This window comes from Eretmochelys imbricata, chromosome 3 (assembly GCF_965152235.1).
Source record: "Eretmochelys imbricata isolate rEreImb1 chromosome 3, rEreImb1.hap1, whole genome shotgun sequence".
NCBI classification, from domain to species: Eukaryota; Metazoa; Chordata; order Testudines; family Cheloniidae; genus Eretmochelys; species Eretmochelys imbricata.
This window is the reverse complement of record NC_135574.1, coordinates 149,881,155-149,904,908: the sequence shown is the minus strand read 5'-3', so window position 1 is coordinate 149,904,908 and position 23,754 is coordinate 149,881,155. Positions and strand designations below refer to the sequence as shown.

The 23,754-nt window shown below is 40.4% G+C and overlaps 1 protein-coding gene across 1 annotated transcript in view; it reads right to left on the bottom strand.

Annotated features, from left to right (window-relative positions):
- ZFAND3 (zinc finger AN1-type containing 3) overlaps nt 1–23,754 on the bottom strand; it is a 244,140-nt gene that overhangs the window by 41,201 nt on the left and 179,185 nt on the right. Inside the window, exon 5 of the mRNA XM_077813609.1 lies at nt 17,074–17,139. Within this exon, the coding sequence (XP_077669735.1) occupies nt 17,074–17,139 (66 nt within the window). The remainder of the gene's footprint in view (nt 1–17,073; nt 17,140–23,754) is intronic.

Sequence of the window (23,754 nt, the reverse complement as noted above, 5' to 3'; positions counted from 1 at the left end):
CATTGGACAGTGATAGGAGCGTGTTAAAATCTTTGACACTTTTATTCCATCTATATTAATAGAACAGTCCAATTTCCCATCCTGTTAAGTATTTGTTTTCTGAGGTTACTACAGTATTCTAGCATTATTATTCACATTAATATCTGTTTATAACCTCTCGCTTTAGAACTTTGAGAACTTGATTAGGGGTTTTTTGGGGGGAAAGATTTTAAAAAAAACTTGATGTAGTGAAACTTATATAGAGAGTTCCTGTACAACTTAATGTTTTCAGACTCTCCAGGAATCCCTGCAGAACTCAAAAACTCTGTTATGCATCCTCTTCTGTTTCTGTGGAGTGAATAAAATAGAGAACTCCTCATGAAAATTACCATTCTGGAGATTTTGGATAGCACCCAGAAACAACAAATAACTTTTACATTAACTACAAAACAGTTCAACATGCATTTGTCCTGAGTCCTACTGAATGCAACAAGTTTGGAATTCCTATACCAAGCTGTTTTAGATACACAATTAAATAATTGTTAGAAGACTTTCCAAAAGTAAAATACGTCTTTTGACACACCTTTCAAACAGTTGGACAAATCCACTTCAAATTCTGACCCTCTCCTAACCCTCTCCCTGCCCAAATCTGTCAGGAGATCACATATGCAAAATTTCAGGCAGAAGAGGTTTTTTTTAAATGTAGAAGTTATTGAGGGGACTGGGTCAAAACTGACCTGAAAATGAAACCTTATTTATTATAGCAGGAGTGACAGGAACTGCTATATTTAAACTTACTTCAAGTTTTCATTCAAACCACCCCAGTTTTTATTGTTTATAAGCTTTGTGAAACTCATCTTTTGGGCTGAAATTTCTAGGCTTCACTCTTTATGAATGTGAGGGACTTTGTTTAACTAAGTTTGGCTCAAAATTAATCTGTTTAGAGTAAGGGGAAAAAATTCCTCCATTATAAAAAATGGTGATCTAATTTTAAATTGCTTTAGCACTAAAAAAGGTGGGGTTAAAAAACCCAAAATTTCAAAAGGGAAATAGTTTTCACTGGCAATTAGCTGAGACTGAGTTTAATTGTGAAAATTGGTTTGATGTGACCAAACCTGATACAAATCACTCTGCGCAGCACATTTTGAAAAGGACCTTCTCTCACTAGGCTCAACAGGAGGGAAACTACAGAAGGCTGCACTTCATGTGTGAATGGCTAACTGCAGCACAGTGAAAAATTTATCAGAGCCCTTTCATTCACTGCCTAGTCTGTAAAAGCTACACGGCTTAAACTTTGCAGGAGGGAATCTCTCCCTCCACACCTTATACCAGGGGTGGGCAAACTACGGCCCGCGGGACCGTCCTGCTCGGCCCCTGAGCTCCCTCCCCCGCTGTCCTCCCTCTCCCGCAGCAATGCCGCTGTATAGCGCGGCTTGCGCCCTCCTACCTCCCAGGCTTTCCAATAAGCCTGTCCTGCTGCTCTGAGCAGCATGGTAAGGGGGCGGGGGGTTGGATAAGGGGCAGGAGGTCCTGGGGGACAGTCGGGACAGGGGATGGTTGGATGTGGCAGAGGTTAGGGGGGCAGAGGGGGTCAGGAGACGGGGGGGGTTGGGTGGGAGTCCTGGGAGGGGGCAGTCAGGGGACAAGGAGTGGGGAGGGGGGGATTGGATGGTTCGGGGATCCCGGGGGTCCTGTCGGGGGCAGAGGTGTGGATAGGGGTCAGGGCAGACAGGGAGTAGGGGGGGTTGGATAGGAGGCGAGGGTCCCAGGAGGGGGCGGTCAGGGGACAAGGAGCAGGGGCGGTTGGATGGGTCGGGGGTTCTGAGGCGGGAAGTCAGGGGACAGGAAGTGCGATGAGGCAGGGGCCAGGCTGTTTAGGGAGACACAGCCTTCCCCACCCGGCCCCCCATACCGTTTTGCAACCCCGATGTGGCCCTCAGGCCAAAAAGTTTGCCCACACCTGCCTTATACAGCGATTGGGACAGGATGTTCTCATAGTATAAAAATGGCCACACTTGGTAAGATGAATGGTCCATGTAGTCCAGTATCCAGTCTTTGACAGTGGCCAGTGCCAGATGCTTCTGACAGTTGGAGATTTAGGAATACCTGGAGTATGGGGTTACATGCTAACAGCCACTGATGGACCTATCCTCCATGAATGTATGTAATTCTTTTTTGAACCTATTTATACTTTTGGCCTTCACATCATCCCCTGGCAAGGAGTTCCACAGGTTGACTACGTGAAGTAGTACTTGTGACGAAGTGGGACTGTTCTTAATGTTTCCTCTGAATACTGTAGGGGTGCCTCAGTTTCCCCTAGGCATTTCTTAAGTCTCTAGGTGGTGGGATAAGGTGTGAGCTTCTTGCCCTGCAGAAAGTCTGCTCACAGAGAGGAGACTTCACCAGAGTCCTGCCTGGCTTCGTAGGGAGCAGTTCGAGAGCATCGCCTGGGGACTCCGTGACAGTACTTCCCTTTGTTTGTTTTAAACATGCTGCCTATTAATTGCATTGGGTGACCCCTGGTTCTTGTGTTATGTGAAGAGGTAAACAACACTTGCCTTTTCACTTTCTCCACGCTATTAATGGTTTTGTAGACCTCCATCATATCCCCCGTTAGTCATCTCTTTACCAAACAAACAGCCGCAGTCTTTTTAATCACTCCTTATATGGAAGCTGTTCCATACCCCTTCTCATTTTTGTTGCCCTTCTCTTCACCGTTTCCAATTCTAATATATCTTTTTTGAGATAGGGCAACAAGAACTGCACACAGTATTCAAGATGTAGCCGTATCATGGATTTACATATTGGCATGATGATATTTACAGTCTTATTATCTATCCCTTTCCTAATGGTTCCTAACATTACCACCTTTTCAGTGGTAACAGCTAATTTAGACTCCATCATTTTGTATGTATAGTTGGGATTATGTTTTCCAATGTAAATTACTTTGCACTTAGAAACACTGAATTTCGTCTGCCATTTTGTTACCCAGTCTTGTGAGATCTGTTTGTCACTTTTCACAGTCAGCTTCAGGCTTAACTATCTTGAGTAATTTTGTATCATCTGCAAGTTTTGCCACCTCACTGTTCACCCCATTTTCCAGATCATATATGAATATGTTGAACAGCACTGGTCTCAATGCAGATCATTGGAGGACCCCACTAGTAACCTTTTTCCAATATGAAAACTGACTATTAGATCTTTTCACCATGATCCATGAGAGGACCTTTCCTAACTGCTTACACTTTGCTTAAGAGCCTTTGGTTAGAGACCTTGTCAAAGGCTGTCTGAAAATCCAAGTACACTATATCAACATGATTGCTGACTCCCTCAAAGAGTTCCATAGATTGGTGAGGCATGATTTCCCTTTACAAAAGCTGTGTTGACTCAACATATTGTGTTCATCTATGTGTCTGATAATTTTGTTCTTTACAGTAGTTTCAACCGATTTGCCTGGTACTGAAGTTGGACTTACTGGCCTGTAATTGCTAGGATTGTCTCTGGAGCCTTCTTTAAAACAGCTGTTACATTAGCTACCCTCCAATCATCTCTACAGAGTGTGATTTAAGTGTTAGGTTAATAGCACAGTTAGTAGTTCTGCAATTTCATATTTGAGTTCCTTCAAAACTCTTGGGTGAACATCATCTGGTCCTGGTGACTTATTACTGTTTAATTTATCAATTTATTCCAAAATCTCCAATACTGACCCCTCAAGCTGGGACATTTCCTTGGATCTGTCACCTAAAAGAATGGTTCAGGTGTAGAAATTTTCCCCACATCCTCTGTAGGGGAGACTGATGCAAAGAATTCATTTAACTTTTTCCCCAACACCCAGCCCCTCCAAAGTCTGTAACGGGCATTGAATAAAAGCTTGGCATTAACACTCCAAAAAAAAAAAAAAAAAAAAAAAAAAAAAAACAAAACAAACAAACAAAAAACAGCCTTGTCTTCCTTGAGTGCTTCTTAAGCACCTTGATCATCCAGTGGCCCCACTGACTGTTAGGCAGGCTTCCTGCTTCTGCTGTACTTTTTTTTTTTTTGGGCTGTCAGTTTCTGTGTCCTTAGCTAGTTGCTCTTCAAATTCTTTCTGGGCCTGCCTTGTTATACTTTTATTTACACTTGACTTGCCAGAGCTTATGCTCATTTCTATTTTCCTCACTTGGATCTGACTTCCAGTTTTTCTACAGTATGTTTTTGCCTCTAACCTCCACTTTTACTCTGTTGTTTAGCCATGAAAACATTTTTTTTTTGTCTTCTTACTGTTTTTTTTTTAAATTATTATTTGGGGTATAAATATAGTTTGAGCCTGTTATGGTGTTTTTTTAAATAGTCTCCATGCAGCTTGCAGGCATTTCACCCTTGTAACTGTTCCATTTAATTTCCATTTAACTAGTTTCCTCAGTTTTCAGTAGTTCCCCTTTTTGAAGCTAAATGCTACTGTGATGGGATTCCTTGACACTTTCGCCCCTACAAGGATGTTAAACTTAATTACATTGTGTTCGCCATTACTATGCAGTTCAGCCATATTCACCTCCTGGACCAGATCCTGTGCTTCACTTAAGACTAAATCAAGAATTGCCTCTTCTTAGGTGGGTCCCAGGACAAGTTACAAACAATCTAACCAAACAATTCTACTTCAATAATTTTTTTTTACCTAGGAAACCTCCCCCAAACCCCCCAAATCTCTATTTCAGTGACTTTAAGGACTTGTCTCCACTTAAAATGCTACAGTGGCAGAGCTGCACCACTGCACCTGCACCACTTTAGCACTTCACAGTGGACACTACTTACACCAACAGGAGGTACCTACCGTCAGCATGGGTAACGCACCTCTTCGGTGGCTAGGGTGATGGAAGAATTCAGTTGACCTTGCTGGTCCACACTGGGGGGGTCAGATCAGTGTAACTACATCTCTTAGGGGTGTGGATTTTTCACACCTCAGAGACACAAGCTATACTGAAGTAAATTCCTAGTATAGACCAAGCCAAAGATACATGGTTAAGCTCTCATCAGAATATAGCAAAGTTGCAGCTGCAATATGTCATTTTAATTATAACTGCTTGTCAATCTGCATTTTTATGGACTGATTTTCAAATACACTTTTTCCTACAACCTTAGGTAAATGAGCCTTGCTAACATCCTTTAGGTCCTTCAAGTCAGAAGAAAAGAAGGTTGTGTAGCTGGCTGGGAGGAAAATGTGCAGTCTTTGGCTGCTGACTAAATTAAGATACTTAACAGAAAAAGACTTTTTTTATACAAGTCTAAATCAATGGCATGCTAGACTTTTATGACAATGAAAATAGTATACGTATGTGTGAATGGAAATACAATGCAAAATGCTATGCAGGCATAGCTAAAATAGTATGGTATGTTTGAGAATATGTGATTATTAAATTCAGAAGTAATGAATTCACGTGCACATGGGGCAGAATTAAGGTTATGTGCATGATCTTGAATCTTTTTAACTCTTAAGTACTTAATTTTGAAACCTTAATATTTTTGTTTTTTTAAAATATATACAAACAATTTATGTACATAGGGTCACTAGTTTCCACTGTGCTCTGTAGACAAATAGGAAGATAAGGACATTACCTTTTAAATGTAGATTGTAAGCTTCTCAAGGCAATCATAAGAGGATGACAATTTGTAGAGGGGAAATGGAAAGAAGACAAACCCAAAAGGGGGGGGGGAAGTGTACACCGCAGATTCCTTCATTCCTCCCTCCCTCCAAACTTTCAGCAGTTTGCTTTGCCTCATCCCCATCCCCTGAGTGAGAAAAGAAGCATACTGTAGTAGAATGTAATTTAATGAGGTTGCTACCATCTCTCTCATGAAATGAAACATACCAATCTAACTCCACTATCCAAGATGAATGAAATGAAGGTAGTAAACAGCACAAGTGAAAACTAAACTAGGTATTTAAAACTCTTGAAATATTAATCTAAGGTATGATTAGTAAAACTGGAATTTTTTTTTTTTTTTTTACTTCATGGTAGTCCTTTAAATGCTAATAAATCTTGTCAAACTGGTTTGCTTACTACTGTCGTTGAACAATTGTGCCATCTTACAGAGGGCTCCTGCACTACAGTTTGTTTGGTGGTAGGAGGCATTCTCCCCTAGCCCATCATGTACTTCCATTAGTGTCATGCCTGTCTTTATCTGGGAATGTTAATTTCTTACATATTGTTACTTACACACCCAATTGATTCAGTTAATATGCATGTTCAAATGTAGTCAGGCACCTGCATTACAGAGCTCCTTTGATGGATTAATAGAGGGATTTCAGTTAGGTTAAATGTGTTATAAGGCAATGGCCACCTGAATTGTTGCTAGTTGAAGAAAAGATTGACCTTGTTTATAAGCAAAAATAGTCTGAATTACTGTCTCACTTTCCAAATCACCTGACAGAAAGGACACTGCAAACCTCTAGAGCCCAAAATAGCTGCTCAGTTTATGAATGTGGAGGAAGATGGAGAGCCTTCTCAAACATTCAGTCTAGCACCAGCTGTCTGTTGTCTGTTACAGGTGCAAGCAGCGGAGATGCTTGTCTAAAAACAGCTGCCAGCTGCAAACCCATGCACCTATAGTAACAACCAGTGATTGGCAGGTACCATGCTGGGTTTGTGATGACCCTTGATAGATCTGGGCAATTTATCCAGTGTAGAAATTCCATGGTAATCCAGGGAGGTTAAAGGAAGTTGTTACAGCTGGGAAACTGAATGCCATATGATTCTTACATTCAGCTTATCGGCAAAGCATAGAGTGACATCTCCTCAGCTTTTGGAAGGCTAGTAGTAATACTTTCTTTGCGGTAAAACTGAACTATTAGCTTCCCAAAAACGTTTTATAGATGCCAATGAAAAAATGATAAAAATAACCTGTAGGAGGTTTTCTTTTCCATTCATAAAAATTAGAACTTTCGTGCTCAAAAACATTGAAACCCTTCTAAAAAATAGAAATTCCACAACACACTAGGTCACAAAATAGTTTATAGAAAGTTCAGCTAAAAGGAGGGGTGCTATTGAGGTTTAAGGAATGGGAATGAACTGTGTCATGGAAAGTGTTCAAAATAGGTAGGGCAGGACAAGTGTAGACAAAAGTAGAGAGGTCAGAGAAGAGGCAGAGCAGAGACTCGAGTAAAGTGATCAAGTAAGGAACGGGATGAGGTCATACAAGTAAAACGGTGGGGTGTTCTGAAAAGCAATTGGATGCAATCACATATATATCACGTGCATCCCATCCATCTGTAGTATTTAAAGAGAACCAATCACTGTAAGACCTAAGCATATTTACATATGCATATGATTGTTAACCTCTGAGAAGAGGACAAGAAGCAATGCGCTTAAACTGCAGCAAGGACAGTTTAGGTTGGACATTAGAAAAAACACTTCCTTTCAGGGTAGTTAAGCACTGGAATAAACTGCCTATGGAGGTTATGGAATCTCCATAATTGGAGGTTTTTAAGAGCAGGATAGACAAACACCTGCTAGCGATGGTCTAGATCAGGGGTGGGCAAACTATGGCCCTGGAGATGTTTTAATCCGGCCCTCGAGTTCCTGTCAGGGAATGGGGTTGGGGGCTTGTCCTGCTCCGCGTGTGCTGCGGCTCCCAGAAGCAGCGGCATTGTCCCTCCTCCGGCTCCTATGTGTAGGGGCAGCCAGGGGGCTCCACACGCTGCCTCCTATCCCTGCCCAGGTATCACGGGCAATGGGAGCTACAGGGGCTTGCGGATGGGGCAGCCTGCAGAACCGCCTGGCAACACCGCTGTGTAGGAGCCAGAGGGGAGACATGCCACTGCTTCTGGGAGCCTCTTGAGATAAGTGCCATCCGGAGCCTGCACCCCGACCTCCTCCTGTTCCCCAACCCCCTGCCCCGATCCCCCTACTGCCCTCCAAACCCCTCAGTCCCAGCCATGAACACCTCCTGCACCCCCAATCCCTCATCCCCAGCCCCAACCCAGAGCCCTCACCTCTGCCCCCCGCATGCCAACGCCCAGCCCGGAGCCCCCTCCCACACCCTGAAGTCCTCATTTCTGGCCCCACCCCAGAGCCCGCAACCCCAGCCGGAGCCCTCCCACCCTCCCACACCCCAACCCCCAATTTTGTGAGCATTCATGGCCCGCCATTCAATTTCCATATCCAGATGTGGCCCTCAGGCCAAAAAGTTTGCCTATCCCTGGTCTAGATAATACTTAATACTGCCTTGAGGGCAGAGGACTGGACTAGAAGACCTCTCAACATCCCTTCCAGTCAACAATTCTATATAGAAATAGGACTCAGGGTTATTCAGCTTGTGTAGTACAAAATCACGAATCAACATTGTACATATAACATGGGAACTTTGAAAAGTGTCAGCAGTGGCCTAACTGCTTCCCTTTGAAGTCACTGGGAGAAATCCCATATTTATTGAACTACTCAAATGTTGTACTAATTGGAAAGAATGGGTAGGCAAGCTGTAACATTACAATTCTGCGAATGCTCTCAAGTTTATATAAACAGGCAGCTCCTTCCTGCCTCAAAATACTGAGTTGTATGCTTCAGAGTAGCAGCCGTGTTAGTCTGTATTCGCAAAAAGAAAAGGAGGACTTGTGGCACCTTAGAGACTAACCAATTTATTTGAGCGTAAGCTTTCATGAGCTACAGCTCACTTCATCAGTTGCATCCACCGAATGCATCCGATTGATATTGGAATATCAAAGGATTTCCAAGGCAAAACCACAGATGCAGCAAAGGAGGAGCTGTGAAAAGCTATCCTGATTGCTACTGAGCAAAACACTTTCTGCATTGTCTCTTCAAAATATGGTTTGTGAATATCTATAGAATAGGTGACATGTCCCTAATGATAGTAATCTTGCAATGAGAGACTGTCACTCCATGAGTCGCTGTGTCATTAATGTAAAGAATAAAAATGTATAAACTCTTCTATTTTGATAAATATTCTACTTAATGCATTTGAGAGTAGATTCTGAAATTAAATTGCTGATTTGTTTTCCAACTACTTTAATTTCCAATCAGCATTATCTTAAAATCACATTCTCTCTGGATCACTTTGTTTTTTGGGGCACTATCCTTAGGAAAAGAAGCAGACTTTGCTGTGGTGTGTAGATAGCTTACACTTACAGATATCTGCAGTAAAACAAAAATCAAGCTTTAGCTGAAAAACGTATACTCCATTTTGAAGAGAGAGACTTGGGAAGCATCAACACTGATTTATGATGAAGTGCCCAGTTCTGTGCTGGAGGAGAAGTAGAACAATGAAACTGAAGTTCAGGGAATACACATATGGACCTTGTTTTGACTTGTTTCACTCCTGGTTCTTTATTCAAGTGTTGCAGGGTCTTAGTTCAGTCTTTAGTTGCTCCCTTCAGATTACATTTGATATGCTAAGTTTGTGGGAGTACGATTGGGAAAAAGGGGAGGTTTACATTGTAGATGCTTTTTTGCGTATCTTATTAGAAAATGGGACAATTTTTAAGTCAGACTGTAGAACGTACAGAGAGCAGCAGAGTAAACCTTGAGAATTGTACACTTCACATAATTTGATTACAGAAATTGGAGAAAGAGAATACCCCGCATATGAAGCATGTAGTTAGAGGGACCCCTATCATTAAGGCTCAACACAATATCTGCTACTTCCCATCCCTTCCATTCAAGGAATTAATAAGCCTCGTACTTCCGTTAAACAGATTTACAGAAGACTCCAAGATTATATCTGTACATTTTAAAGGGTTTCACTGCAAATTAATTCCTAAATGGAAAACAGTAAAAAGCTTTACCTGGAGGTCTCTGCTGCTGTCTGAAATGTCTAAACTTAGATTTTGAGGCTTTACCCAAGAGTAAGATAAAACCTTTGGGACACTGTCCCCATGTTAGAAGTACAGCAATTACCTTCTATGTTGTATACACTTTAAATTTAAACACAGTACTAGAAGAAGCAAGAGATAAGTGTCACGTTTTCTAATGGTTCCAGGATAGTTACTTAATATTGAACTGGTAAAAAAATATACTCTAGCACACTAAAATAGCTCACTGAAAATGATAAAGAGCTATATTTCTCAATATTTTTTAAGCCCACTGGTAAGAGAGTTATTACAGATCTGGACAGATAATCAAGCCACTGCTTAATAACTGTAGCACTCTGTGGTGAAATCAACTCAGCCCCTTCAGGCTGACAGTAGCAAAGTCCCTGACGGATTTTTTCAATCGGATATTGGCTGTGTTCAAGTTAACGAGTCAAGGATTCTTTGCTACATTCTTTATTTTGCCCTGCTAAGGCAGCCAAGACAAATTAGCCCAATCTGAAGTAAAAGCAAGCCCTCAGCTACCCCTATCTTGTACTAATATATATTTTTAATAAGTTTTGGAAAAGGGGTATAGGTGGGAAATGCATGACATGCAACTCTAATTTCCCTGTCCCTTGAATAAATGGAGATGTGGTTTATTTAAAATTCTGAGCTGTAGTTCTGCTATTTGGGAATAGCTTTCTGAAAGTCAGTGGGTGGATACTGGTAATGAAACAGAGAATTCAGAACTGCGGGGAGCATAAGGCCAAATAAGCTTTTATACCAGTATACATGTGTATTCTTTAAAAATAATTATACAGCTATAGTGGAAGGCTAGTTAACTGAACCCACAGAGGCACTGACTGTTCAGACAATTAATCTCAATATGAAATCCCCCATGACAAAGTGCTGTAAGTTTAAATTCTCTGATTTTAACAGTAACATTTAAATTTATTGGGTAATGTCCACTCCTCTTTCTCAAGGGATCTGAGGAATGATTTTTTAATCACAATATCATTTCACAGAAAGATGATGTCATATCTGGAGTATAAGTGAAAAATTTGATAGTCTCAAAATCTTACAAACTTCATTCACGCAGACTTGGACAGGACTCCTGTCACATGGATTGAAGAAGGCCTAAAGGACGATAAAAAGCGTAATGGGAAATGGCAATGTAGAGGTGGGGCAGATGTTTAGTGAGGTGCAGTATGCATTAGTCCTACCTTTAATAAATGATCTAGAAGGGGGAAAACCAGCAACACGTCTCAATCACTGAACAATCCTTTTCTCTGGCCTTGACAAAAGCAATGTTGCCCTGCTCACGTCCATGTAGATTGCTGCTGCAAAGGCCATTCTCCTAACCCAGTGATACTCCGACCTCAGTGGTTCAGGAGTCAAATTAGCAATCGACATTATCCAAAAGGGCGACAGTAGAGTGAATTCATTGTTTCATTTACTCAAATATTACATATTTATATTTAAACAGTATGACAGGAAATATTTATATATATAATTCTCACAGCAGAATGACCGAAAGTATTATTATTTTATCAACTACAACTACTTAATAACATAGTAAAAGCATCCTGACTGGTTAATAGATTAAATCACACAGTATTTAATATCAAGTGCTGCAATGAGCTGCAGAAGACACACTGAAGAGCCACTTGCTGCTCACGACCCTCAGTCTGAGTATCACTGTCCTAGCCCATCGCTTTGACCGTGTCACCCCTCTCTTTGCATCCCTCCACTGGCTCCCCCTTCTCCATGTCATCAAACATAAGTTGCTTGTCTTCACTCTCAAGGCCTTTCATGGCCTATCTCCCTACTTCTCTCTCAATCGGTATCAAAATATTGACTCCCACCTCCAATTGGCCCATGATGCCAGCCATCATCACCACTTGTTAAATTTCCAAACAACCATCTTCATGCTTTCTCCCATTATGCCCATCACACTTACGAGGTACTCCCCATAAACAGCCACAAAGCCACCTCATTATCATCAATCAAATCTCTCATCAGAACTCTTCTTTGCCATACTGCTTACAAAAAACTCGACAATGGTTAGGCTTCTGGTGTGCCGAGACCACTGCCTACATGCTGATCAATTTCTCTCTCACCAGCATCCTTAATGGGTAGCTGTGATGGCTTGATAAGAAAGAGGAGCTCTTTCTGGAATGGAGATTATCCGCATGTGTTCTAGAAACACTTCCAGTGTGTGTATTTCTGGGTAGAGAAGAGAGGAATGCCAGAATGTTCTGACTTGCTACCATGTGTTTTCATTTCTAAATGTTAACAAAATTTGTTAGTCTCTAAGGTGCCACAAGTAGTCCTTTTCTTTTTGCAGATACAGACTAACATGGCTGCTACTCTGAAACATTTCTAAATGTTTTTCATAGCCCAGGAACAAACAGCGTGAGCAACTAGTACCTGAAGTATCAGGCTGCTGGCAAACGTCTTTTCAGGATCCTCTAGTTTGAAGGCTAATTTCAATGGCATTATATTTCCTCTGTGGCTTTTCTGAAGAGATCACCAGTCATAAAGGTTTATGAGATTTCAATGGAGGTGAATGATGGAAGATCAGAAAAAAGGCTTTTTTTTCTGGATATTGTTAAGTATCAGGTGTTTACATGCTCTTTAAAAGCTTTGCAGTAAAAGCCACAGTTTGTTTCCATAACTCAGGGCTTCTCTTCATGAATAGTTTGCAGTGAGCTAGGGTGTAAACGTACCCCTCAGTATCCTGCCATTGACTAAAAGTTCCCTAGTGCATTTTGATCTTTCCCACTTTGAAATGGGAGTAGATCAAAGCGCACTAGGGAACTTTTAGTGTGTGGCAACAGTTACCACATGGACACTTAGCACATGGCAGGCATGTGAGGGGTAGATTTACACCCCAGCTTACCATGAACTAAATGTTTGTGTACATAAGCTCTCACGCAGTGTCAGCTGCTGTTTGCACATTAGCACCATTGTTGGGAATCATTTTACCTACTAGTACAATATAGGTTAAGATACAACTCATCTCTTTGGGACTTCAACTACACTGGTTAGGAATCCAGTTCAGACAGTGCATCATTTAGTCTAGAAGAGGATTCAGATGAAATGGTCAGCCACAAAATGTGGGTAGCAGTTCTGAAATCAGTTTACTTGTAGGTCAAAATTAAGCAAGAATATGCTTATAGTGATGCTGAAACAACATCCTAAAATTGCAGCAGTAGGCCCTTAAAACTGTTCACATGCCGATTACAGTATTTACAATTAGGATCTTAATCTACAATAATCATAAAAGGGTTTTCAAAATGCTCTTAGATACCAGTTTCCGAAACTAATGCAAACGTATACGTGCAGCAAACGTCAGACCACCTTCTGGCAACAAAGGAAACTGATCTGTCTATCCAGATAGATATGGGAGTATGGAACAGATAATACAACTCATCTCAGAAATAGGCAGCAAGATGAGGCAGTAAAAACCCATCAACATACATCATTCGATCATGGTACAGTGTCATCTTCCAGCCTCTATTAGCCCTCACTGCATCAGTGCAAGTCCCAGACACTTTATCCTGTTTATAATTGCTGATGAGCAGTAATAAGGCCTCCATGCCTCAGCTCCCGTCCGTTCCACTTCAGCGCTCACCTATTAGGTAATAACTTTTATTTACAGCCTTGCTTGATGCGCTGTTTTATTAGTATAGCCAAGAACTGAGCCGGGTAAAAAAGTGTCTCTAATGGGCACTATAATTGCCAGGGCTGGGAGATTTATAACGCAGCTCTGTGGCTGTTCTAGCATCCTATTCCTTCTGGTGAGAAGGCTCTAGGAAGGTTGGATTGCTAACACAGTGCCCTCCAACAGTCAAACACTAAAGAGCACCTTAAAGAGCACCTCAAAAGGTCAATTGGAACAACAACAAAAACCTCTCAAAGTTGTTTTTATAATAAAAAAATCCGTCACTAACCTTTTTTATATTGTTAGCTCAGACACTTTACCACTGCAGAGCAATAGAATATCTAATTAATGGTAGACCAGAGCTTTTTGTCCTTACTAGACGTGTAAGGGATGATAAAAAGTGATCATAAAAAGGAAGTTTCAGCCACAGCCAAAGCCAAGGAGCCATTCATTTGACTGGTATTTCCATACTGTCTGTGCTAGCAGTTCCCAAAAGGTTGTCATCTTAGGCAATATGGGCTCAATCCTGCAAGGGGCTGAGCATTTTGGCACTGATCTAGCAAAACACTTAAGCACATGCCTAAATTTAAAGATCAGTGTTAGAGGCTCAGCACCTCGTAGGATTGAGCCCCAAACAAGGAGAAGCATACAGCATACTCCTAAAACTGAAACTCTGGACCATAAAAGTACCACCTGACATGCAAAATAAAGTTCTGATATGTTAGCACCAAGACAAAATTACAAATGACGTGCACACATATCTTTATATGACATGAAAATCCTTCGTTTCCATGACCTCCCATGAGAAGTGGAGTAAGGCACAACTATATGGATAAACTCTGTGGATTGTTTGTATCATTATTGCAACTGATCTGTTTCTACTGCACTCTCTTTTTCAAGCACAATTAAGAATTAGCAGAGTGCATTCAAGGAGTTTCACTGACCTTTCCAGAAAATCTCTAAACTGTATGAAAATGCTTTAAAATCCAGCTGTTATGATTTACATATTCAGTCTTAGAGTCATATAGCAGAAGAGCAATAAAATCCTTTTATGCTATTTAATACTGTACTTTCATGACAAAGGCACGAGTATAAATGGAGTAAGGATGCCAACCTGAGTTAAAAAAGCTTTACTGCAATAATGTCAGCCATTAATCTGGACATGAATTCTAACCAATAAAAGACAAATTAAGATACATAAAAAACCACTCAGCAGGCCAGAGCCCAACATCTTTTCTACAACATTCTCACACGTCTGGCTCTTCAAAACCTTTAAGGCCTCGCCCCAGCTAGTCATTCTTAGACTTTTCATTCTTTTCTATCATAATCCTTGTCCTTTGGACACACTTCAGAATATAAATACTTTTACAACCAGACCATCAATTCTGACAAAGGGAGAAAAACACTATTTGGTGTCATAATGTGACTTTTTGTCAGAGGGCTGCTCCAGAATCCAAGCTGACAAGTGCACAGGGTAAAAACTATTCTTTTAAAAAACACTTTTTCCTTGTCTTGACAGATTTATTGTTTTGATCTTTCTTCAATGGTTACACTAAATGCTAATAAAATGTGAAAGGTTTATGTCTTCCTTAATATTCTCTTGATGGGAGCCAGCATATTACATAAGTAGGTCAAATTTCTAATTTTCTCTCTCAAATACTGATACTGCAGACCTAAGGGAAAACCTACACTGGGGTGGGGGAGAGAGATGCAGATGAACTCACACCAAAACATTCTTCTTTAAAGCTCAGACCTGAGGAAACGCAGGGTTTTTACAAAAGGAAGTATTTATGCAAAGTGTAGTATATACAGTTTTTATCCACTGAACTAACCAACTTCCTAGGAACAAGCACACAAATTGAAATGTGGCTACAGTTATCTTGAGTATAATATGCAACATTCACCTCCAGTAGCCTTATCAGCCCACCTCTCAATCCCAGCTCAGTTTAAGACTTTATATACATATAGTAAACCTCTTTGTAACCCACACTACTATTAAATATTTTTATTTAACTGGATTCCCAAACACTGCCCCAGAAAACAGCCATTTCTTCTTCAAGCACCACTGAGAAAATTTGATTGAAATGTAAGTTTTGAAAAAAGTAATTTTAACAAAACTTAGAATTTTTTTTTTTAATTATTACAACTGGTGCTTTAAAAAAAAAATTCTACATTTCCTGTATTACTTGCACCCAAAAAGAATTGCTTGCAAGCTAGACCTTCCCACATTGTGCAAGAACTTGAGAACTTTAAACTTGAATTGACTAGCTTATTTCCACTGTCAGACCTAGGAGAAATGCTAAAAGTAAGCAAAACATAAATAGTGACAAAAATGTGAAATTTAAAATACTGGCATTTTTGTGGGTAATTATGATTTTTTTCTTTAGAAAGTAACCTTTTAACTCCTTCAGTAGACTGAAAGACTACAACTGAATCACATAGACCCTGACCAGTGAACGGAAAGCATTTTCAAAAAGAGGCTTGGGGAAAATAAGAAAACTACAAACAATGCAAAACAAATCTGCTTTACTCAATTGGCTATTATACTAAAGGAGAGACTGGTAACCCAAACAGCAAGTTCTCTTTGCATTTTTGTTGATAGCTTCTAAAACAACATTGCATATGACAAATATACCAGAATAAAGGGACCAAAAATCTCTCTAGATTACTAGCATAGACTTGGAATAAGAAAGCTACTGGGAAAAACATCTTAATGTTTAATGGGACATTTCGCAACATGTCTAATAGTTCCATCTGCCTTAATCTAATCTAAGGAGATATTGCTTCTCCCATATGGCATGCCAAACTGTAATCTTGCCATTATGCTAATTATGATCACATTTTTAATATTCACATAGTGCTTTTCCACTATCATTTTCAAGACCATCTATCCAGAAAGTTATTTAACCACCCTTCAATCTAAATTTTAGTTAAATATTACAGCAGCTACCGTATGAAGGAAAACATATGCAGTTGAGCTTAGTTTGTGTAAAGACAGAGGCAAAGGGATAAAGAGGCAAACTTACTTTCTTGTTTAGAAGCATCTAAATGGGACAGAAACATCTTGATCTTTTATGACTGGAAGAGGGGGATGACGTAAGAAAAAAAGGCAATAGTAGAAGTGTCCTGTTTTAGCTTTTGACAAACTGAGAAACGTTTCCTGCAAGAGTCACAAAAGAAGAAGAATGCCCTAATTCCTGAAAGAGAGGGAGTCCTTAACTATGCTCAGGAATAGCCCCCATTCAGCCATCAGTACTGTAATATTGGTGCTTACTCCTAAATATAGAGACAACGGCATGGAAGGGTTTGCAACAACTGATCTGAATCAGGTTTACCCCCCGTCTCAACTGATGCAAACATCAGTTCCTCCTTGTATGTACTGTGAGGTCAATTAGGAAGGGTGCAACCAACTCTGCTCTGTTCTTTCAAAGTGGGACTGTCATAGGTTCCATCTAAATTCGATTAAAGCAACAGGATTACTTTTGTATTTTTCTATGGTTATGTCATGTTAATGATTTAGCTGTTACTCTCAACAGCAGGTCACCAAAGTTTATTTTCCACTGCTATTCTCCTGGTATACGTACTACACTCACTTGTAATTGTACAACTACATATTATGCAAAGCCGAATAGAAAGCAAAACTTACCAGAGTCACAGGATCTTTTGGTTGGTGTACCTAACGAGACATGAGGTGTACCTGTGCATGGCCCACCTGGAAAAGGAGAATAAAGTCAGTCCCAAAACACATTACTTCTCAGCATTTGCCATCTTCTTACAGATAAACCAAATCAGAGTGATGTCTAGGGATGTACAGGTACTGAAACATACACATGTCCTGGGAATTTATGGGTGTTGAGAGTCCAGTATTCATTGAGCTCTTTGTCCTCCACCCCTTCCTTCCCATTAATATCTGAATATGACTTACAATTAAATATTAGGATGACACTTTTTTTTATATGCTGTAAACATTTTGTAAGAAATATCTTTAGAGAAATACACTGGCAAAGGTGATTCTACATTCCAACAGAGCTGGGATCTCCTATGGTTAATCCACAAAAAGACCTTGGGGTGAAATCCTGGCTCCCCTGAAGTCAGTCAATAGGAGGTTTGCATTATATTTCTATAGCGCTTTACATCCCACAAGGGCTTTACAAGCAGGTTATGTAAATGGATGCAAGATCATAGACTTAATGAGTTGAACCTACTTTCACCAGGCCTAGATTTTGTCCCATTTCTAAAAATCACTTCTCCCACCATGGGAACGTACTTTTCTTTGGGTGGAATGCAATACTATTGAACAGCATACAGCAAAACTACACAATAATTTAGGATGGGAAGAGAGAACAGCATATCCAGCTGAAACTGCTGGAAGAAGTTATACAGACATAATATTGACAAAAATGGAAGAAGTGTCATGGGATCATTAATCACCACAAGTGGTCAAAAGTTTGGTTTTACGTATAATCTCAACACAAACATATACTACATTACCTTTGTGGACAAATTTTATTTTCAGGTTCTGGACTCTTGCCCACTCATCTGGTATTTGTTTGGTGGTAAATTGCTTTTAGGCTTCCTACCATATTTCAACACTCATCATCATGGAAGAGCTCTCCAGAGATCTTGTTAAACTAACAACCCAGTTCAGTATATTTACTGTGTTGCCGTAAAGCACAAATAAAATCATATAGCTGAGTCAAGACAAATTGACAGAAAGCATAACTGACAGTAATAATACATTGTAGCTTGGATAATTGGATGATATTACATACCTAGAACCTGAAACTAAGTCTGGTCTAGTAGACGTTGGCAATGGAAATACCAACAATTCAGTTTAAAGCAAAGGGTTAGTATAAGCCTGACCCCAAGTATTGGGATGTGCTGTTAACTGGGCTTATGTCTATGCTGCCAGGCAGTTTGGACTACAGAGGTATGAACTGCCATGTACACCGAAGTCCTGCACTATAATGGCCCTGTGTGGACATGAAGTAAAAGGTTTAGTTCACATTTAATGTATTCATCTTCAAATAGCACTACATTAATGCAAACTAAGAACCCTTTTGTTCGCGCCTGCAGCATCCACATGGGAGTTATAGTGCAGCACTTTGGTGTGCAATGCTATTCACATACTTGTAGTCCAAACTGCTGAGCAGAGTACAGAAGTCCTCAGTTGTTACTAGTCATCCAATATTTGTGTGTCCTGAAATCAGCACTGTTGCTAGAACAAATTGTAGTCTTCCCTTTTCAAACCATTTCAAATCTGGACTGGTAAAAGTGACCAACGGTGGAAACTAATTGTACCTTTTTGCTTCTTTATGTTTTATAAAAAGGCAGCCTGAATTTTTCTCATGTTATAATTGCACCTGTTTTTACTACAGAAATGTCAGATTTTGCTTGCCAACTCTGTTTATATTGCAAAAACTCATGGGATTATAGCTTTATAAAAGGTGACAGAAACATGGCTAACTGAGAGGGGAAGGCATTTTTAGTCAGACCACCTACAATTCTGCTTGTTGTGTTTGAACATCTGTTTAACTCAAGCTTCTGAAAAAACACTGAGGATCAAAGCTCTCAAAAGATTTTGAGATTTCAGAACCCAGCCTCTCATACGAGGGAAGAAGTAGATCCCACTTGAGTTCCCTGGCCCTTCAAGGTGTCCTCAAGCCGACCTGTGGAAACTAGTTCAACAGCACAATTTTTATTCCCCCTTGACAGGTCACCTTTAAAGTGATTTCAAGGTAAATCAAAATGTAAATCTAACAAGACACTGTCAAGTTCAAGTCATTTAAGAATTCAGCTTCTTTACTTGTGTTAGACTTTGTTAGAATATTAAAAATGAAAATGTTAAGAGGTCAGATAATTTACACTATTAATGCTATTGTCCAAGATGCCAAGTAATGCACTAGTGTTTTGGAAAAAGGGGATGAAAGAATCCCCAAACAGACCTGATAACCATTTGAAGAGCCTTTTACAAGCTGACACAAACACTAGTACAAAGTTGCAACATTTTGGATATTTATATTGCAAAGGAATTTTTAGAACAAATACCAAAAAAACTTGCTATTGGAAATATACAAAACCTTCAATTTTAGGTCTATTTGACTTGTCAGTGTCCATTTTAAAGAGCCGGTGCACATCCATTGTTTACATGTAAACAACAACATGGAACAGCGTGCAGTTCTAGTGATGTAATTCCATGCAAGTGTGCTTTGGTTTCGAGTGAAATACCTTTTTCATTAAAAAATGTCATTTAGTTACATTCTTTCAATTTTCATAGAAAGAAAAATTGATTTTCTACAGTGATGGAGCCTTTGAGATCAAGATTATTGTACAGTAAAATATTTACACCAGGTAGGGCTTTCAGCACCCAGGCAAATATAGGATTTTTTACTTGCCATTTTTAAAGCAGAATAAATTGCAACTATTTCTCATTCTTTTGCATTTGCTGGAGTGCAGTAGGAGTTTGTTTATTGCCTCATTAGATATTATGTTCAGATAGGTCTGATTTTTTGTATTGCATAGTAGTAGGGCTTCAACAACTAGTAACTTGGGATTTGCATGCAAATACACCAGAGTGCCTCATAACCGATGAAGTCTGCATGCCCTTTGCAGCACTTTCTTCTATAGCTGTTTTTTGTTCCACCATTAAAAGTAGTCATGCATAATTGTGTACGGTGGGCTCGAATCTGCAATTCTATGGGGAAACCATGATGCTGAATCCATTGTAATACTGACAACTAACTCAGAGATCTTTATACTATTTGAAACAGGCAGTGTATTTTTCACTGGGCTGAAATTAGTACAGTTTGTTTAGGAAACTGAAGTTAAATGACTATCCTCACTTAACCACTACAACAAGTAGGTTTACGTTAACATGTCCCTCTAAGTATCAGAATCTTAGTACCTGGAATCAGTGCTTGGTGTGTTTAACTATGGGTCACAAAATGCTCATTCAGTAGATGCACTTTGCACATGAAACACTCTAGTTGTCCAATTCTTAGCATAATCCAAATGACTGGAAGCTATTAATTACTCTCCCTTTAAATGAAGCAGGCCCAGGGCCCTATGCCAGACCAGGTGCTCTAGTTTGGCCAATTAAGAGGGCAGAGCAGTACCTGGGGCTAGAAAGGATCAGGGAGAATCAGGGAGGTGGGAAGTTCCTGAAGGAAGCTGTCAGAGGTTCCTGGGGCAAGGCTGAAAGCAGGAGAGGGGATTTGCTGGCTGACCTCCTCAAGCCAGAGAGCTGAAGGCAGGACAGCAGCAGAGGGAATTGCCTGCTGACTTCCAAGCTGGATCCAGAGGCCTGAAGAAGGCTGAAGCCAGGAGATCTGCAGAGGGGTTTGCCAGTTGACCTCCCAAAGAGCAGCAGAAGAGCCTCCTTGCTGGTCTTTCTGAGAGGAGAGGTTAACAGAGCAAGGGGAGTGATGGATGCTGCCTGGTGAAGATCAGGGGGAGCAGGGGGGTTGCTTCTGGGAAGACCAAGGTTGCACTCCAGCTGGAAGGACTGGGGTGGCTGAAGAGCCAAGCTATGATGGAAGACACCAGAGCATGGTATGTGCTACATCGGCAGACTAGATGTCATGGGATTTTAAGGATCACATTACTGGAAATAATAAAAGGACTTTGTTTGGGGACTTTTGTTATGCATTTTTGTCACTATATGTTTTTGTAACAAACTGGCCCCGAGGAGGAGTATTATGGAGGCAAGAAAATCTATTATGGAGCCATTAGGGGCCCCAAGTTGGGAAGTAGCATGGTAATCCTAGTGTTAGGGCACCCAGCTGCAAGCGGGTACTTGGGGGCAAGGGGGAATCATTTATAAAAATCATGAGGCTAGCTGAGAAGTCATAAGATTTTAAAGAATTTGTGATCTTTTTATGTGCCTTCTAGAGTTTTTTGTTTGTTTGTTTTTTAAACGAAAGCTGAGCTTCCCTTGTAATATGACTCCAGGAGCTGTGGTTTCAAATATTGCAAGACTCACTATGAAGACAAAAGAGTTGACAATGTCATTGGGTTTGCACAGTCCAGCACTCAAAATAAAGGGAGGGCAACTACAGAAGAGAAGCACTTTGTAACCTTGAAAACACTAAAGTACATACATATACATGCATATACACACAAGGTCTTGTTAATACATTTGCAATGCCTGGCTATTGTTGGCTCCTGGTATCACTAGCCCACTGTGGCTAATGTTAACATAGTGCACTAAAGACATCAATTAGGAAAAATGAATTGTGAAGCAGTCAGTCAGCTAAAAATTGTCTGTAGGTCAATAATCAAACATTTCTCTACCAGCTTCTGTTGTAACTCTATAAAATATTAATAAAAACATAAAAAATAGTTAACTTACCTATTTCTTTTGCAGATTTATTACACCTTCAATATTCTCTCTTAATTAGCATGACATTTACATAACAATATAATTAATTTCTATCTACAGGCACAGTGGACTAATTAGAAATGCATAATCCCTTTTAAATACCTTGTCAATTTCACTCCATCATATTCTGGTGGCTGATTTACCTTTGCATAACTAAACATACTAGTATGTCAAAATACTACCCTCAGACAAACAATTTTACCTCAATATTAAAAATAAAGATTAAAAAATCCACTAATGTAAAATATCTAGTGACTAAGGCACTTGCTAGAATGTCTTTTAAAGTGGATCTATCAGATACAAAAGTTTGTATTTTTCTTGTTTGTCAACATTAATTTAATACTCTAATGTTACAAGCACGTACAATAGCTTCCTCACCAGAATAATTTTATTTAAAATTAGAGATCCTGACAAATTTAAATATATCAAATTTAAATATATAAAACAAATTTAAATATATCAAAGGAGATTATTATGTGTTATTTGTTAAGTGATGACAATGTGCTATCTCAGGGGAAAGAGAGACTACTCTTGGTACCGTAATAACTGTAGTTAGAATAGATGGACAGCACAGATCCCCACTTTTGGGAGCATATACATTCTTGACACCTTAGTCAGAAGCCTCTGGAAAGTAGTTCTGTTGGGGCTACTACATACATGTTCCACTTTTCATATAGCTGAACAATAGCTCATTTTTATGAGGAGCAGAAGCCTTGACCCATACTAGGTCCTTTCCCCATTTATTCAGAACCCATTATATAGACTCCAAAGAAGTTTGTGGGGAGTGGGAAATCTGGCTAAGTAACTTCTCTTTCTGCCATTACAGGAGGCACAGTGTTTGAACCCAGAATACTTTTCAATCTGATGTGCTGACTCAGTCCCGGGGATTTCTCAGAATGGTTTTCCTGGTCTACCAACCAGCAGGGGAGATACGCAGTGGATTGAAACCAGCCTGACTACACAATGGCATAGAGCCTAATAATAAAGTAATACATTTTTAAAAAATTTAGGAACTATGGGTATGTCTACACTACGGAATAAGGTTGAATTTATAGAAGTCGTTTTTTTAGAAATCGGTTTTATATATTCGAGTGTGCGTGTCCCCACAGAAAATGCTCTAAGTGCATTAAGTGCATTAACTCGGCGGAGCGCTTCCACCGTACCGAGGCTAGAGTCGACTTCCAGAGCGTTGCACTGTGGATAGCTATCCCACAGTTTCCGCTGCCCATTGGAATTCTGGGTTGAGATCCCAATGCCTGATGGGGCTAAAACATTGTCGCGGGTGGTTCTGGGTACATATCGTCAGGCCCCCGTTCCCTCCCTCCCTCCGTGAAAGCAAGGGCAGACAATTGTTTCGCGCCTTTTTTCCTGAGTTACCTGTGCAGACGCCATACCACGACAAGCATGGAGCCCGCTCAGGTAACCGTCACCGTATGTCTCCTGGGTGCTGGCAGACGCGGTACGGCATTGCTACACAGTAGCAGCAACCCATTGCCTTCTGGCAGCAGACGGTGCAGTACGACTGGTAGCCGTTCTTGTCGTGTCCGAGGTGCTCCTGGCCACATCGGCTGGGAGCGCCTGGGCAGACATGGGCGCAGGGACTAAATTTGGAGTGACTTGACCAGGTCATTCTCTTTAGTCCTGCAGTCAGTCCTATTGAACCGTCTTATGGTGAGCAGGCAGGCGATACGGATTGCTAGCAGTCGTACTATACCATCTTCTGCCGGGCAGGCAAGAGATGAGGATGGCTAGCAGTCGTACTGTACCATCTTCTACCGAGCAGCCATGAGATGTGGATGGCATGCAGTCCTTCTGCACCGTCTGCTGCCAGCCAAAGATGTAAAAGATAGATGGAGTGGATCAAAACAAGAAATAGACCAGATTTGTTTTGTACTCATTTGCTTCCCCCTCTCCCCCGTCTAGGGGACTCATTCCTCTAGGTCACAC